Here is a 16,817-nt window from a genome sequence, read left to right as displayed (position 1 = left end):
CGCACTTACACAGCCCCTCTCACACACCCCCTCACTTACACATACCCTCTCACACCCCGCGCACTGACACAGCCCCTCTCACACCCCGCGCACTGACACAGCCCCTCTCACACTCCTGCGCACTTACACAGCCCCTCTCACACACCCCGCACACTGACACAGTCCCTCTCACACCCCGCGCACTGACACAACCCATCTTACACACCGCGCACTGACATAGCCCCTCTCACACACCTGCGCACTTACACAGCCCCTCTCACACCCCGCACACTGACACAGCCCCTCTCACACCCCGCACACTGACACAGCCCCTCTCACACTCCTGCGCACTTACACAGCCTCTCTCACACACCCCGCACACTGACACAGCCCCTCTCACACCCCGCGCACTGACACAGCCTCTCTCACACCCCGCGCACTGACACAGCCCATCTTACACACCGTGCACTGACATAGCCCCTCTCACACACCTGCGAACTTACACAGCCCCTCTCACACCCCCCACGCACTTACACATCCCCTCTCATACTCCTGCGCACTTACACAGCCCCTCTCACACCCCGCGCACTGACACATCCCCTCTTACACACCACGCACTGACATAGCCACTCTCACACACCCACGCACTGACATAGCCCCTCTCACACCCCGCGCACTTTCACAGAGACTCTCACACCCCCGCACACTGACATAGCGGGGGGCGCAATGACAAGCCCCTCTCACAACCCTGCGCACTGACACAGCCCCTCTGACACCCCCGCACACTGACACAGCTCCTCTCACACCCTCGCACAGTAACACAGCCCGTCTCACACCACCCGCGCACTGACACAGCCCCTCTCACATCCTCGCGCACTGACACAGCTCCTCTCACACCCTCGCGCACTGACACAGTACCTCTCACATCCCTGTGTACTGACACAGCCCCTCTCACCCCCGCACACTGACACAGCTCCTCTTACACCCTTGTACACTGATACAGCACCTCTCACACCCTCGCGCACTGACACAACCCCTCTCACACCCTCGCGCACTGACACAGCCCCTATCATACCCCTGCACACTGACACAGCCCCTCTCACATCCCTGCATACTGACACAGCTCCTCTTACACCATCGAGCACTTACACAGCCCATCTCACCCCCGCACATTGACACAGATTCTCTCACACCCTCGTGCACTTACACAGCCCCTCTCACACACCACGCACTGACATAGCCCCTCTCACACCCCCGCACACTGACACAGTCCCTCTCACATCCCTGCACACTGACACAGCCCCTCTCACACCCCCCTCGCACTGACACAGCCCCTCTCACATCCCCCACACACTGACACAACCCCACGCACTCACACAGCCCCTCTCACCCCCCCCCTCGCACTGACACAGCCCCTATCACATCCTCCGCACACTGACACAACCCTGTGCACTCACACAGCCCCTCTCACACCCCCGCACACTGACACAGCTCCTCTCACACCCTCACGCACTGACACAGTCCCTCTCACACCCCCTGCACACTGACACAGCCCCTATCATACCCCCTGCACACTGACACAGCCCCTCTCACATCCCTGCACACTGACACAGCCCCTCTCATACCCTCGTGCACATACACAGCCTCTCTCACAACCCCGCTCACTGACACAGCCCCTCTCGACCCCCGCACGCTGACACAGCCCCTCTCACATCCCCCGCACACTGACACAACCCCGCACACTCACACAGCCCCTCTCACACCCCCCTCGCACTGACACAGCCCCTCTCACATCCCCCGCACACTGACACAACCCCGCGCACTCACACAGCCCCTCTCACACCCTCGTGTACTGACACAGCCCCTACCATACCCCCGCACACTGACACAGCCCCTCACATCCCTGCACACTGACACAGCCCCTCTCATACCCTCGCGCACATACACAGCCTCTCTCACAACCCCGCTCACTGACACAGCCCCTCTCGACCCCCGCACACTGACACAACCCCTCTCACATCCCCCGCACACTGACACAACCCCGCACACTCACACAGCCCCTCTCACACCCCCCTCACACTGACACAGCCCCTCTCACATCCCCCGCACACTGACACAACCCCGCGCACTCACACAGCCCCTCTCACACCCTCGTGCACTGACACAGCCCCTATCATACCCCCGCACACTGACACAGCCCCTCACATCCCTACTCACTGACACACCCCCTCTTATACCCTTGCACACATACACAGCCTCTCTCACAAACCCGCTCACTGACACAGCCCATCTCAACCCCCGCACACTGACACAGCCCCTCTCACACTGACACAGCCCTTGTCATACCCCCCACACACTGATACAGCCCCTCTCACATCCCTGTGCACTGACACAACCCCTCTAACCCCCCCGGCACACTGACACAGCTCCTCTCACACACCCCCGCACACTGACACAGCCCCTCTCACATCACTGTGCACTGACACAGCCCTTCTCACACCCCTGTGCACTGACTCAGCTCCTCTCACACCACTGATAACTGACACAACTCATTTCACACCCTTGCACACTGACACAGCTCCTCTCACACCCTTGCGCACTGACACAGCCCCTCCTCTCACACCCTCGCGCACTGACACAGCCCCTATCATACTCCCGCACACTGACACAGCCCCTCTCACATCCCTGCGCACTGACACACCCCCTCTCATACCCTCGCGCACTTACACAGCCTCTCTCACAAACTCGCTCACTGACACAGCCCCTCTCAACCCCCGCAGACTGACACAGCCCCTCTCACACTGACACAGCGCCTATCATACCCCCCACACACTGACACAGCCCCTCTCATACCCCCCCGCACACTGACACAGCTCCTCTCACACACCCCCGCACACTGACACAGCCCTTCTCACATCCCTGTCCACTGACACAGCCCTTCTCACACCCCCATAGACTGACACAGCCCCTCTCACACCCCCCATATACTGACACAGCCCCTCTCACATACCTGTGCACTGACACAGCCCCTCTTATACCCTTGCGCACTTACACAGCCTCTCTCACAACCTTGCTCGCTGACACAGCCCCTCTCAACCCTCCCACACTGACACAACCCCTCTCACACCGCTGCACACTGACACAACCCCTCTCATACCCTTGCGCACTGACAAAGCCCCTCTCACACCCCTGTGCACTGACTCAGCTTCTCTCACACCACCGATAACTGACACAACTCTCACACCCTTGCACACTGACACAGCCCCTCTCACAGTCACCCTCACTCACTTACAAAGCTCCTTTCACACCCTTGCACACTGACACAGCCCTCTCACACCCTCGCTCACTTACACAGCCCCTCTCACAGTCACCCTCGCTCACTTACACAGCTCCTCTCACAGTCACCCTTGCACACTGACACAGACCCTCTCACACCCCCGTGCACTGACTCAGCTCCTCTCACACCACCGATAACTGACACAACTCTCACAGCCTCGTGCACTGACACAGCCCCTCTCACAGTCACCCTCGCTCACTTACACAGCTCCTCTCACACCCCCAGCGTACTGACACAGCCTCTCTCACCCCCCTCCCACACACACTGACACAGTTCCTCTCCCACCCTTGCGCACTGTCACAGCCCCTCTCACACCCTTGCACACTGACACAGCCCCTCTCACACCGCTGCACACTGACACAACCCCTCTCATACCCTTGCGCACTGACACAGCCCCTCTCACACCCTTGTGCACTGACTCAGCTCCTCTCAAACCACTGATAACTGACACAACTAATTTCACACCCTTGCACACTGACACAGCTCCTCTCACACCCTTGTGCACTGACACAGCCCCTCTCACACCCCCTGCACACTGACACAGCTCCTCTCACACCCTTGCGCACTGACACAGCCCCTATCATACCCCTGCACACTGACACAGCCCCTCTCACATCCCTGCGCACTGACACACACCCTCTCATACCCTTGCACACTTACACAGCCTCTCTCACAAACCCGCTCGCTGACACAGCCCCTCTCAACCCCCAGCTCCTCTCACACACCCCCACACACTGACACAGCCCCTCTCACATCCCTGTGCACTGACACAGCCCTTCTCACACCCCCGTAAAATGACACAGCCCCTCTCACACCCCCGTACATTGACACAGCCCCTCTCACACCCCCCGTACATTGACACAGCCCCTCTCACACCCCCCCATACACTGACACAGCCCCTCTCACATCCCTGCGCACCGACACAGCCCCTCTTACACCCTTGCGCACTTACACAGCCTCTCTCACAGCCCCGCTCGCTGACACAGCCCCTCTCAACCCCCGCACACTGACACAGCCCCTCTCACACCCTCGAACACTGACACAGCCCCTCTCACCCCCCCCCCATACACAGCCCCTCTCACATCCCTGCGCACCGACACAGCCCCTCTTACATCCTTGCACACTTACACAGCCTCTCTCACAGCCCCGCTCGCTGACACAGCCCCCCTCAACCCCCGCACACTGACACAACCCCTCTCACACCCTTGCACACTGACACAGCTCGTCTCACCCCCCCCCCCCCGCACACTGACACAGCCCCTCTCACATCCCTGTGCACTGACACAGCCCTTCTCACACCCCCGTAAACTGACACAGCCCCTCTCACACCCTCGAACACTGACACAGCCCCTCTCACCCCCCCCCATACACTGACACAGCCCCTCTCACATCCCTGCGCACCGACACAGCCCCTCTTACATCCTTGCACACTTACACAGCCTCTCTCACAACCCCGCTCGCTGACACAGCCCCCCTCAACCCCCGCACACTGACACAGCCCCTCTCACACCCTTGCACACTGACACAGCCCCTTCACACTCCCACACACTGACACAGTCCCTCTCAACCCGCTGCACACTGACACAACCCCTCTCATACCCTCGCGCACTGACTCAGCTCCTCTTACACCACCGACAACTGACACAACTCTCACACCCTTGCACACTGACACAGCCCTCTCACACCCTCGCTCACTTACACAGCCCCTCTCACAGTCACCCTCGCTCACTTACACAGCTCCTCTCACAGTCACCCTTGCACACTGACACAGCCCCTCTCACACCCCCGTGCACTGACTCAGCTCCTCTCACACCACCGATAACTGACACAACTCTCACAGCCTCCCGCACTGATACAGCCCCTCTCACAGTCACCCTCGCTCACTTACACAGTTCCTCTCACACCCCTGCGCACTTACACAGCTCCTTTCAAATCCTTGCGCACTGACACAGCTCCTCTCACACCCCTGCTTACTTGAACAGCCCCTATCACACCCTTGCGCACTTACACAGCCCCTCTCCCACCCCTGCGCACTGACACAACCCCTCTCACACCACCGATAACTGACACAACTCTCACAGCCTCGCGCACTGATACAGCCCCTCTCACTGTCACCCTCGCTCACTTACACAGCCCCTTTCACACCCTTGCGCACTTACACAGCTCCTTTCAAATCCTTGCGCACTGACACAGCTCCTCTCACACCCCTGCTTACTTGAACAGCCCCTATCACACCCTTGCGCACTTACACAGCCCCTCTCCCACCCCTGCGCACTGACACAACCCCTCTCACACCACCGATAACTGACACAACTCTCACAGCCTCGCGCACTGATACAGCCCCTCTCACTGTCACCCTCGCTCACTTACACAGCCCCTTTCACACCCTTGCGCACTTACACAGCTCCTTTCAAATCCTTGCGCACTGACACAGCTCCTCTCACACCCCTGCTTACTTGAACAGCCCCTATCACACCCTTGCGCACTTACACAGCCCCTCTCCCACCCCTGCACACTGACACAACCCCTCTCACACCCCTACGCACTGACATAGCTCCTCTCACACTCCCGCATACTGACACAGTTCCTCTCACAACCCCGCGCACTTACACAGCTCCTCTCACACCCCCGCACACTGACACAGCCCCTCTCACACCCCCGCGCATTGACACAGCCCCTCTCACAGTCAACCTTGCTCACTTACACAGCTCCTCTCACACCCCGCACACTGACACAGCCCCTCTCACACCCCTACGCACCGACACAGCTCCTCTCACACCCCTACGCACTGACATAGCTCCTCTCACACCCCTGCATACTGACACAGTTCCTCTCACACCCCCACGCACTTACACAGCTCCTCTCACACCCCCGCGTACTGACACAGTTCTTCTCACATCCCCACGCACTTACACAGCTCCTCTCACACCCCCGCTTACTTACACAGTTCCTCTCACATGCCCTCTCACCCCCCCCACACACTGACACAGTTACTCTCCCACCCTTGCGCACTGACACAGCCCCTCTCACACCCTTGCACACTGACACAGCCCCTCTCACACCCTTGCACACTGACACAGCCCCTCTCACACCGCTGCACACTGACACAACCCCTCTCATACCCTTGCGCACTGACACAGCCCCTCTCACATCCCCTGCACACTGACACAGCTCCTCTCAAACCACCGATAACTGACACAACTCATTTCACACCCTTGCACACTGACACAGCTCCTCTCACACCCTTGTGCACTGACACAGCCCCTCTCACATCCCCTGCACACTGACACAGCTCCTCTCAACCCCCGCACACTGACACAACCCCTCTCACACCCTCGCTCACTTACACAACCCCTCTCACAGTCACCCTCGCTCACTTACACAGCTCCTCTCACAGTCACCCTTGCACACTGACACAGCTCGTCTCACACACCCCCGCACACTGACACAGCCCCTCTCACATCCCTGTGCACTGACACAGCCCTTCTCACACCCCCGTAAACTGACACAGCCCCTCTCACACCCCCGTACACTGACACAGCCCCTCTCACCCCCCCCATACACTGACACAGCCCCTCTCACATCCCTGCGCACCGACACAGCCCCTCTTACATCCTTGCGCACTTACACAGCCTCTCTCACAACCCCGCTCACTGACACAGCCCCTCTCAACCCCCGCACACTAACACAACCCCTCTCACACCCTTGCGTACTTACACAGCCCCTCTCACACCCCGGCACACTGACACAGCCCCTCTCAACCCTTGCACACCTACACAGCCTCTCTCAACCCTTGCACACCTACACAGCCCTTCTCACACCCCGGCACACTGACACAGCCCCTCTCACACCCTTGCACACTGACACAGCCCCTCTCACACTCCCACACACTGACACAGCCCCTCTCACACTCCCACACACTGACACAGTCCCTCTCACACCGCTGCACACTGACACAACCCCTCTAATAACTGACACAACTTTCACAGCCTCACGCGCTGACACAGCCCCTCTCACAGTCACTCTCGCTCACTTACACAGTTCCTCTCACACCCCTGCACACTTACACAGCCCCTTTCACACCCTTGCGCACTTACACAGCTCCTTTCAAACCCTTGCGCACTGACACAGCTCCTCTCACACCCCTGCTTACTTACACAGCCCCTCTCACACCCTTGCGCACTTACACAGCCCCTCTCCCACCCCCGCACACTGACACAGCCCCTCTCACACCCCTACGCACTGACATAGCTCCTCTCACACTCCTGCATACTGACACAGTTCCTCTCACAACCCCGCGCACTTACACAGCTCCTCTCACACCCCCGCACACTGACACAGCCCCTCTCACACCCCCGCGCATTGACACAGCCCCTCTCACAGTCACCTTTGCTCACTTACACATCTCCTCTCACACCCCGAGCACTGACACAGCCCCTCTCACACCCCTACGCACCGACACAGCTCCTCTCACACCCTTACGCACTGACATAGCTCCTCCACACCCCTATGTACTGACACAGTTCCTCTCACACCCCCACGCACTTACACAGCTCCTCTCACACCCCCGAACACTGACACAGCCCCTCTCACACCCCCCATACACTGACACAGCCCCTCTCACATCCCTGCGCACCGACACAGCCCCTCTTACATCCTTGCGCACTTACACAGCCTCTCTCACAACCCCGATCGCTGACACAGCCCCCCTCAACCCCTGCACACTGACACATCCCCTCTCACACCCTTGCGCACTTACACAGCCCCTCTCACACCCCGGCACACTGACACAGCCCCTCTCACACTCCCACACACTGACACAGCCCCTCTCAACCCTTGCACACCTACACAGCCCCTCTCACATCCCCTGCACACTGACACAGCTCCTCTCAAACCACCGATAACTGACACAACTCATTTCACACCCTTGCACACTGACACAGCTCCTCTCACACCCTTGTGCACTGACACAACCCCTCTCACACCCTCGCTCACTTACACAACCCCTCTCACAGTCACCCTCGCTCACTTACACAGCTCCTCTCACAGTCACCCTTGCACACTGACACAGCTCGTCTCACACACCCCCGCACACTGACACAGCCCCTCTCACATCCCTGTGCACTGACACAGCCCTTCTCACACCCCCGTAAACTGACACAGCCCTTCTCACACCCCCGTACACTGACACAGCCCCTCTCACCCCCCCCATACACTGACACAGCCCCTCTCACATCCCTGCGCACCGACACAGCCCCTCTTACATCCTTGAGCACTTACACAGCCTCTCTCACAACCCCGCTCACTGACACAGCCCCTCTCAACCCCCGCACACTAACACAACCCCTCTCACACCCTTGCGTACTTACACAGCCCCTCTCACACCCCGGCACACTGACACAGCCCCTCTCAACCCTTGCACACCTACACAGCCTCTCTCAACCCTTGCACACCTACACAGCCCTCCTCACACCCCGGCACACTGACACAGCCCCTCTCACACCCTTGCACACTGACACAGCCCCTCTCACACTCCCACACACTGACACAGCCCCTCTCACACTCCCACACACTGACACAGTCCCTCTCACACCGCTGCACACTGACACAACCCCTCTCATACCCTCGCACACTGACTCAGCTCCTCTTACACCACCGATAACTGACACAACTCTCACACCCTTGCACACTGACACAGCCCTCTCACACCCTCGCTCACTTACACAGCCCCTCTCACAGTCACCCTCGCTCACTTACACAGCTCCTCTCACAGTCACCCTTGCACACTGACACAGCCCCTCTAACACCCCCGTGCACTGACTCAGCTCCTCTCACACTACCGATAACTGACACAACTCTCACAGCCTCACGCACTGACACAGCCCCTCTCACAGTCACTCTCGCTCACTTACACAGTTCCTCTCACACCCCTGCACACTTACACAGCCCCTTTCACACCCTTGCGCACTTACATAGCTCCTTTCAAACCCTTGCGCACTGACACAGCTCCTCTCACACCCCTGCTTACTTACACAGCCCCTCTCACACCCTTGCGCACTTACACAGCCCCTCTCCCACCCCCGCACACTGAGACAGCCCCTCTCACACCCCTACGCACTGACATAGCTCCTCTCACACTCCTGCATACTGACACAGTTCCTCTCACAACCCCGCGCACTTACACAGCTCCTCTCACACCCCCCGCACACTGACACAGCCCCTCTCACACCCCCGCGCATTGACACAGCCCCTCTCACAGTCACCTTTGCTCACTTACACATCTCCTCTCACACCCCGAGCACTGACACAGCCCCTCTCACACCCCTACGCACCGACACAGCTCCTCTCACACCCTTACGCACTGACATAGCTCCTCCACACCCCTATGTACTGACACAGTTCCTCTCACACCCCCACGCACTTACACAGCTCCTCTCACACCCCCGAACACTGACACAGCCCCTCTCACACCCCCCATACACTGACACAGCCCCTCTCACATCCCTGCGCACCGACACAGCCCCTCTTACATCCTTGCGCACTTACACAGCCTCTCTCACAACCCCGCTCGCTGACACAGCCCCCCTCAACCCCTGCACACTGACACATCCCCTCTCACACCCTTGCGCACTTACACAGCCCCTCTCACACCCCGGCACACTGACACAGCCCCTCTCACACTCCCACACACTGACACAGCCCCTCTCAACCCTTGCACACCTACACAGCCCCTCTCACATCCCCTGCACACTGACACAGCTCCTCTCAAACCACCGATAACTGACACAACTCATTTCACACCCTTGCACACTGACACAGCTCCTCTCACACCCTTGTGCACTGACACAACCCCTCTCACACCCTCGCTCACTTACACAACCCCTCTCACAGTCACCCTTGCACACTGACACTGCTCGTCTCACACAAAACCCCGCACACTGACACAGCCCCTCTCACATCCCTGTGCACTGACACAGCCCTTCTAACACCCCCGTAAACTGACACAGCCCCTCTCACACCCCCGTACACTGACACAGCCCCTCTCACACCCCCCATACACTGACACAGCCCCTCTCACATCCCTGCGCACCGACACAGCCCCTCTTACATCCTTGCGCACTTACACAGCCTCTCTCACAACCCCGCTCACTGACACAGCCCCTCTCAACCCCCGCACACTAACACAGCCCCTCTTACACCCTTGCACACTTACACAGCCCCTCTCACACCCCGGCACACTGACACAGCCCCTCTCAACCCTTGCACACCTGCACAGCCCTTCTCACACCCCGGCACACTGACACAGCCCCTCTCACACCCTTGCACACTGACACAGCCCCTCTCACACTCCCACACACTGACACAGCCCCTCTCACACTCCCACACACTGACACAGTCCCTCTCACACCGCTGCACACTGACACAACCCCTCTCATACCCTCGCGCACTGACTCAGCTCCTCTTACACCACCGATAACTGACACAACTCTCACACCCTTGCACACTGACACAGCCCTCTCACACCCTCGCTCACTTACACAGCCCCTCTCACAGTCACCCTCGCTCACTTACACAGCTCCTCTCACAGTCACCCTTGCACACTGACACAGCCCCTCTAACACCCCCGTGCACTGACTCAGCTCCTCTCACACCACCGATAACTGACACAACTCTCACAGCCTCACGCACTGACACAGCCCCTCTCACAGTCACTCTCGCTCACTTACACAGCCCCTTTCACACCCTTGCGCACTTACACAGCTCCTTTCAAACCCTTGCGCACTGACACAGCTCCTCTCACACCCCTGCTTACTTACACAGCCCCTCTCACACCCTTGCGCACTTACACAGCCCCTCTCCCACCCCCGCACACTGACACAGCCCCTCTCACACCCCTACGCACTGACATAGCTCCTCTCACACTCCTGCATACTGACACAGTTCCTCTCACAACCCCGCGCACTTACACAGCTCCTCTCACACCCCCGCACACTGACACAGCCCCTCTCACACCCCCGCGCATTGACACAGCCCCTCTCACAGTCACCCTTGCTCACTTACACAGCTCCTCTCACACCCCGAGCACTGACACAGCCCCTCTCACACCCCTACGCACCGACACAGCTCCTCTCACACCCTTACGCACTGACATAGCTCCTCCACACCCCTACGTACTGACACAGTTCCTCTCACACCCCCACGCACTTACACAGCTCCTCTCACACCCCCGCGTACTGACACAGTTCTTCTCACATCCCCACGCACTTACACAGCTCCTCTCACCCCCCCGCTTACTTACACAGTTCCTCTCACATGCCCTCTCACCCCCCCCACACACTGACACAGTTACTCTCCCACCCTTGCGCACTGACACAGCCCCTCTCACACCCTTGCACACTGACACAGCCCCTCTCACACCGCTGCACACTGACACAACCCCTCTCATACCCTTGCGCACTGACACAGCCCCTCTCGCATCCCCTGCACACTGACACAGCTCCTCTCAAACCACCGATAACTGACACAACTCATTTCACACCCTTGCACACTGACACAGCTCCTCTCACACCCTTGTGCACTGACACAACCCCTCTCACACCCTCGCTCACTTACACAACCCCTCTCACAGTCACCCTTGCTCACTTACACAGCTCCTCTCACAGTCACCCTTGCACACTGACACAGCTCGTCTCACACACACCCGCACACTGACACAGCCCCTCTCACATCCCTGTGCACTGACACAGCCCTTCTCACACCCCCGTAAACTGACACAGCCTCTCTCACACCCCCGTACACTGACACAGCCCCTCTCACACCCCCCATACACTGACACAGCCCCTCTCACATCCCTGCGCACCGACACAGCCCCTCTTACATCCTTGCGCACTTACACAGCCTCTCTCACAACCCCGCTCACTGACACAGCCCCTCTAAACCCCCGCACACTAACACAACCCCTCTTACACCCTTGCGCACTTACACAGCCCCTCTCACACCCCGGCACACTGACACAGCCCCTCTCAACCCTTGCACACCTGCACAGCCCTTCTCACACCCCGGCACACTGACACAGCCCCTCTCACACCCTTGCGCACTTACACAGCCCCTCTCACACTCCCACACACTGACACAGCCCCTCTCACACTCCCACACACTGACACAGTCCCTCTCACACCGCTGCACACTGACACAACCCCTCTCATACCCTCGCGCACTGACTCAGCTCCTCTTACACCACCGATAACTGACACAACTCTCACACCCTTGCACACTGACACAGCCCTCTCACACCCTCGCTCACTTACACAGCCCCTCTCACAGTCACCCTCGCTCACTTACACAGCTCCTCTCACAGTCACCCTTGCACACTGACACAGCCCCTCTAACACCCCCGTGCACTGACTCAGCTCCTCTCACACCACCGATAACTGACACAACTCTCACAGCCTCACGATCTGACACAGCCCCTCTCACAGTCACTTTCGCTCACTTACACAGCCCCTTTCACACCCTTGCGCACTTACACAGCTCCTTTCAAACCCTTGCGCACTGACACAGCTCCTCTCACACCCCTGCTTACTTACACAGCCCCTCTCACACCCTTGCGCACTTACACAGCCCCTCTCCCACCCCGCACACTGACACAGCCCCTCTCACACCCCTACGCACTGACATAGCTCCTCTCACACTCCTGCATACTGACACAGTTCCTCTCACAACCCGCGCACTTACACAGCTCCTCTCACACCCCCGCACACTGACACAGCCCCTCTCACACCCCCGCGCATTGACACAGCCCCTCTCACAGTCACCCTTGCTCACTTACACAGCTCCTCTCACACCCCGAGCACTGACACAGCCCCTCTCACACCCCTACGCACCGACACAGCTCCTCTCACACCCTTACGCACTGACATAGCTCCTCCACACCCCTACGTACTGACACAGTTCCTCTCACACCCCCACGCACTTACACAGCTCCTCTCACACCCCCGCGTACTGACACAGTTCTTCTCACATCCCCACGCACTTACACAGCTCCTCTCACCCCCCCCGCTTACTTACACAGTTCCTCTCACATGCCCTCTCACCCCCCCCACACACTGACACAGTTACTCTCCCACCCTTGCGCACTGACACAGCCCCTCTCACACCCTTGCACACTGACACAGCCCCTCTCACACCGCTTCACACTGACACAACCCCTCTCATACCCTTGCGCACTGACACAGCCCCTCTCACATCCCCTGCACACTGACACAGCTCCTCTCAAACCACCGATAACTGACACAACTCATTTCACACCCTTGCACACTGACACAGTTCCTCTCACACCCTTGTGCACTGACACAACCCCTCTCACACCCTCGCTCACTTACACAACCCCTCTCACAGTTACCCTTGCTCACTTACACAGCTCCTCTCACAGTCACCCTTGCACACTGACACAGCTCGTCTCACACACCCCCGCACACTGACACAGCCCCTCTCACATCCCTGTGCACTGACACAGCCCTTCTCACGCCCCCGTAAACTGACACAGCCCCTCTCACACCCCCGTACACTGACACAGCCCCTCTCACACCCCCCCATACACTGACACAGCCCCTCTCACACCCCCCATACACTGACACAGCCCCTCTCACATCCCTGCGCACTGACACAGCCCCTCTTACATCCTTGCGCACTTACACAGCCTCTCTCACAACCCCGCTCACTGACACAGCCCCTCTCAACCCCCGCACACTAACACAACCCCTCTCACACCCTTGCGCACTTACACAGCCCCTCTCACACCCCGGCACACTGACACAGCCCCTCTCAACCCTTGCACACCTACACAGCCCTTCTCACACCCCGGCACACTGACACAGCCCCTCTCACACCCTTGCACACTGACACAGCCCCTCTCACACTCCCACACACTGACACAGCCCCTCTCACACTCCCACACACTGACACAGTCCCTCTCACACCGCTGCACACTGACACAACCCCTCTCATACCCTCGCGCACTGACTCAGCTCCTCTTACACCACCGATAACTGACACAACTCTCACACCCTTGCACACTGACACAGCCCTCTCACACCCTCGCTCACTTACACAGCCCCTCTCACAGTCACCCTCGCTCACTTACACAGCTCCTCTCACAGTCACCCTTGCACACTGACACAGCCCCTCTAACACCCCCGTGCACTGACTCAGCTGCTCTCACACCACCGATAACTGACACAACTCTCACAGCCTCACGCACTGACACAGCCCCTCTCACAGTCACTCTCGCTCACTTACACAGTTCCTCTCACACCCCTGCGCACTTACACAGCCCCTTTCACACCCTTGCGCACTTACACAGCTCCTTTCAAACCCTTGCGCACTGACACAGCTCCTCTCACACCCCTGCTTACTTACACAGCCCCTCTCACACCCTTGCGCACTTACACAGCCCCTCTCCCACCCCCGCACACTGACACAGCCCCTCTCACACCCCTACGCACTGACATAGCTCCTCTCACACTCCTGCATACTGACACAGTTCCTCTCACAACCCCGCGCACTTACACAGCTCCTCTCACACCCCCGCACTCTGACACAGCAACTCTCACACCCCTGCGCATTGACACAGCCCCTCTCACAGTCACCCTTGCTCACTTACACAGCTCCTCTCACACCCCGAGCACTGACACAGCCCCTCTCACACCCCTACGCACCGACACAGCTCCTCTCACACCCTTACGCACTGACATAGCTCCTCCACACCCCTACGTACTGACACAGTTCCTCTCACACCCCCACACACTTACACAGCTCCTCTCACACCCCTACGTACTGACACAGTTCCTCTCACACCCCCACACACTTACACAGCTCCTCTCACACCCCCGCGTACTGACACAGTTCTTCTCACACCCCCACACACTTACACAGCTCCTCTCACAGCCCCGCGTACTGACACAGTTCTTCTCACACCCCCACGCACTTACACAGCTCCTCTCACCCCCCCGCTTACTTACACAGTTCCTCTCACACCCCCACGCACTTACACAGCTCCTCTAACCCCCCCCCCCCGCTTACTTACACAGTTCCTCTCACCCCCCCGCTTACTTACACAGTTCCTCTCACACCCCCACGCACTTACACAGCTCCTCTAACCCCCCCCCCGCTTACTTACACAGTTCCTCTCACATGCCCTCTCACACCCCCACGCACTTACACAGCTCCTCTAACCCCCCCCCGCTTACTTACACAGTTCCTCTCACATGCCCTCTCACACCCCCACGCACTTACACAGCTCCTCTAACCCCCCCCCGCTTACTTACACAGTTCCTCTCCCATGCCCTCTCACACCCCCACGCACTTACACAGCTCCTCTAACCCCCCCCCGCTTACTTACACAGTTCCTCTCACATGCCCTCTCACCCCCCCCCCCCCCCCCCCCAGCAAATGGTTTTTTTTTTGGCCTTCCTTGCTCAACAACTGATAAGTTGGCACATGTGGTATTTATTCTTCAGTGCTACAATGTGCTTTTTATAACTAAATAAGCCCCAAACATCCCTTTCTTACCCCGTTTCTATCGAAAGCCTTGAACATGCTCTCTACAAACTCTGATGCTTCATTATTTGCAGAGATACCAAAGAAGCCTTTAAATTCGTGTAAAAATAAAGCTCCACTTGGACATTCAGTCACAAATTTCTTGTACATCTCCTGCAAATCAGCGACATCAATTTCCTGCTTGAAGTTACATTGGTGTTGTCCCATTGCAGAACTCCTTGCTTCCTTGTGTGCGGTGTCACCTGAGAGTCATTGCTGTGTATCCTCTATATAATCAGACTGCCAGCTCTGTCTAATACACACATTTGTAGATACATTTAATTATCTCTCTATAATCCTTCTATCTAATTCCCAGGCCGGTAACTGCAGACGTCTGCAGTTTAACAAACATTCGACCTGTGTCCTCCATTAATATAATTATTACCTTGTAATTCTATAAGTTCAGCTAAGTCTACATGACAAGTGATGTCACCTAAATGCGTAGGGACAACACCTTTATACCCTACAGTTCTATGTCAGAAGCCTCAATCTTGTGGGTGCAACAAGGATTTGGGGGTTGGCATTGGTAGAGATGGGTGTACTTAGGATAAGAAACACAATGGATCCCAGAAGAAATATGTGGTGTTAACGGATAGGATTTTTTTCTAATTTACTAGATTTTTAAAACAAAATGTATACAGATTTGGAGAGTGGGAGCCGTGCTAACTGTACATGGGGTAAGCTGTAAATGGAGCGTTGGTATAAACACCAGGAATGCAGAGGGTATGGGCTCTAGGGGCCAGATATGGATCTTGATATAATATTGATGGATTGTACTGCAAATTATCCTAAGATCCAGGGGGAAAGTTTTTTCCTACTGTTGAACTAGTTAGTTACAGCAGCACATGGTGCCTCACCGCCACAGTATACGTATGTGTTGAACCAGCCCTTGCAGAATGCTTAG

The 16,817-nt window shown here is 57.7% G+C and overlaps 1 protein-coding gene across 1 annotated transcript in view; it reads right to left on the bottom strand.

The window, feature by feature from the left end:
- The window catches only part of LOC128635823 (guanylyl cyclase-activating protein 2-like), a 30,817-nt gene extending 14,736 nt beyond the window's left edge, over window positions 1–16,081 (bottom strand). The window contains exon 1 of the mRNA XM_053688932.1: window positions 15,887–16,081. Within this exon, the coding sequence (XP_053544907.1) occupies window positions 15,887–16,081 (195 nt within the window). The remainder of the gene's footprint in view (window positions 1–15,886) is intronic.
- Window positions 16,082–16,817: the final 736 nt, after the last annotated feature.

This window comes from Bombina bombina, chromosome 7 (assembly GCF_027579735.1).
Source record: "Bombina bombina isolate aBomBom1 chromosome 7, aBomBom1.pri, whole genome shotgun sequence".
NCBI classification, from domain to species: Eukaryota; Metazoa; Chordata; class Amphibia; order Anura; family Bombinatoridae; genus Bombina; species Bombina bombina.
This window is presented reverse-complemented; position numbering and strand designations above follow the sequence as displayed.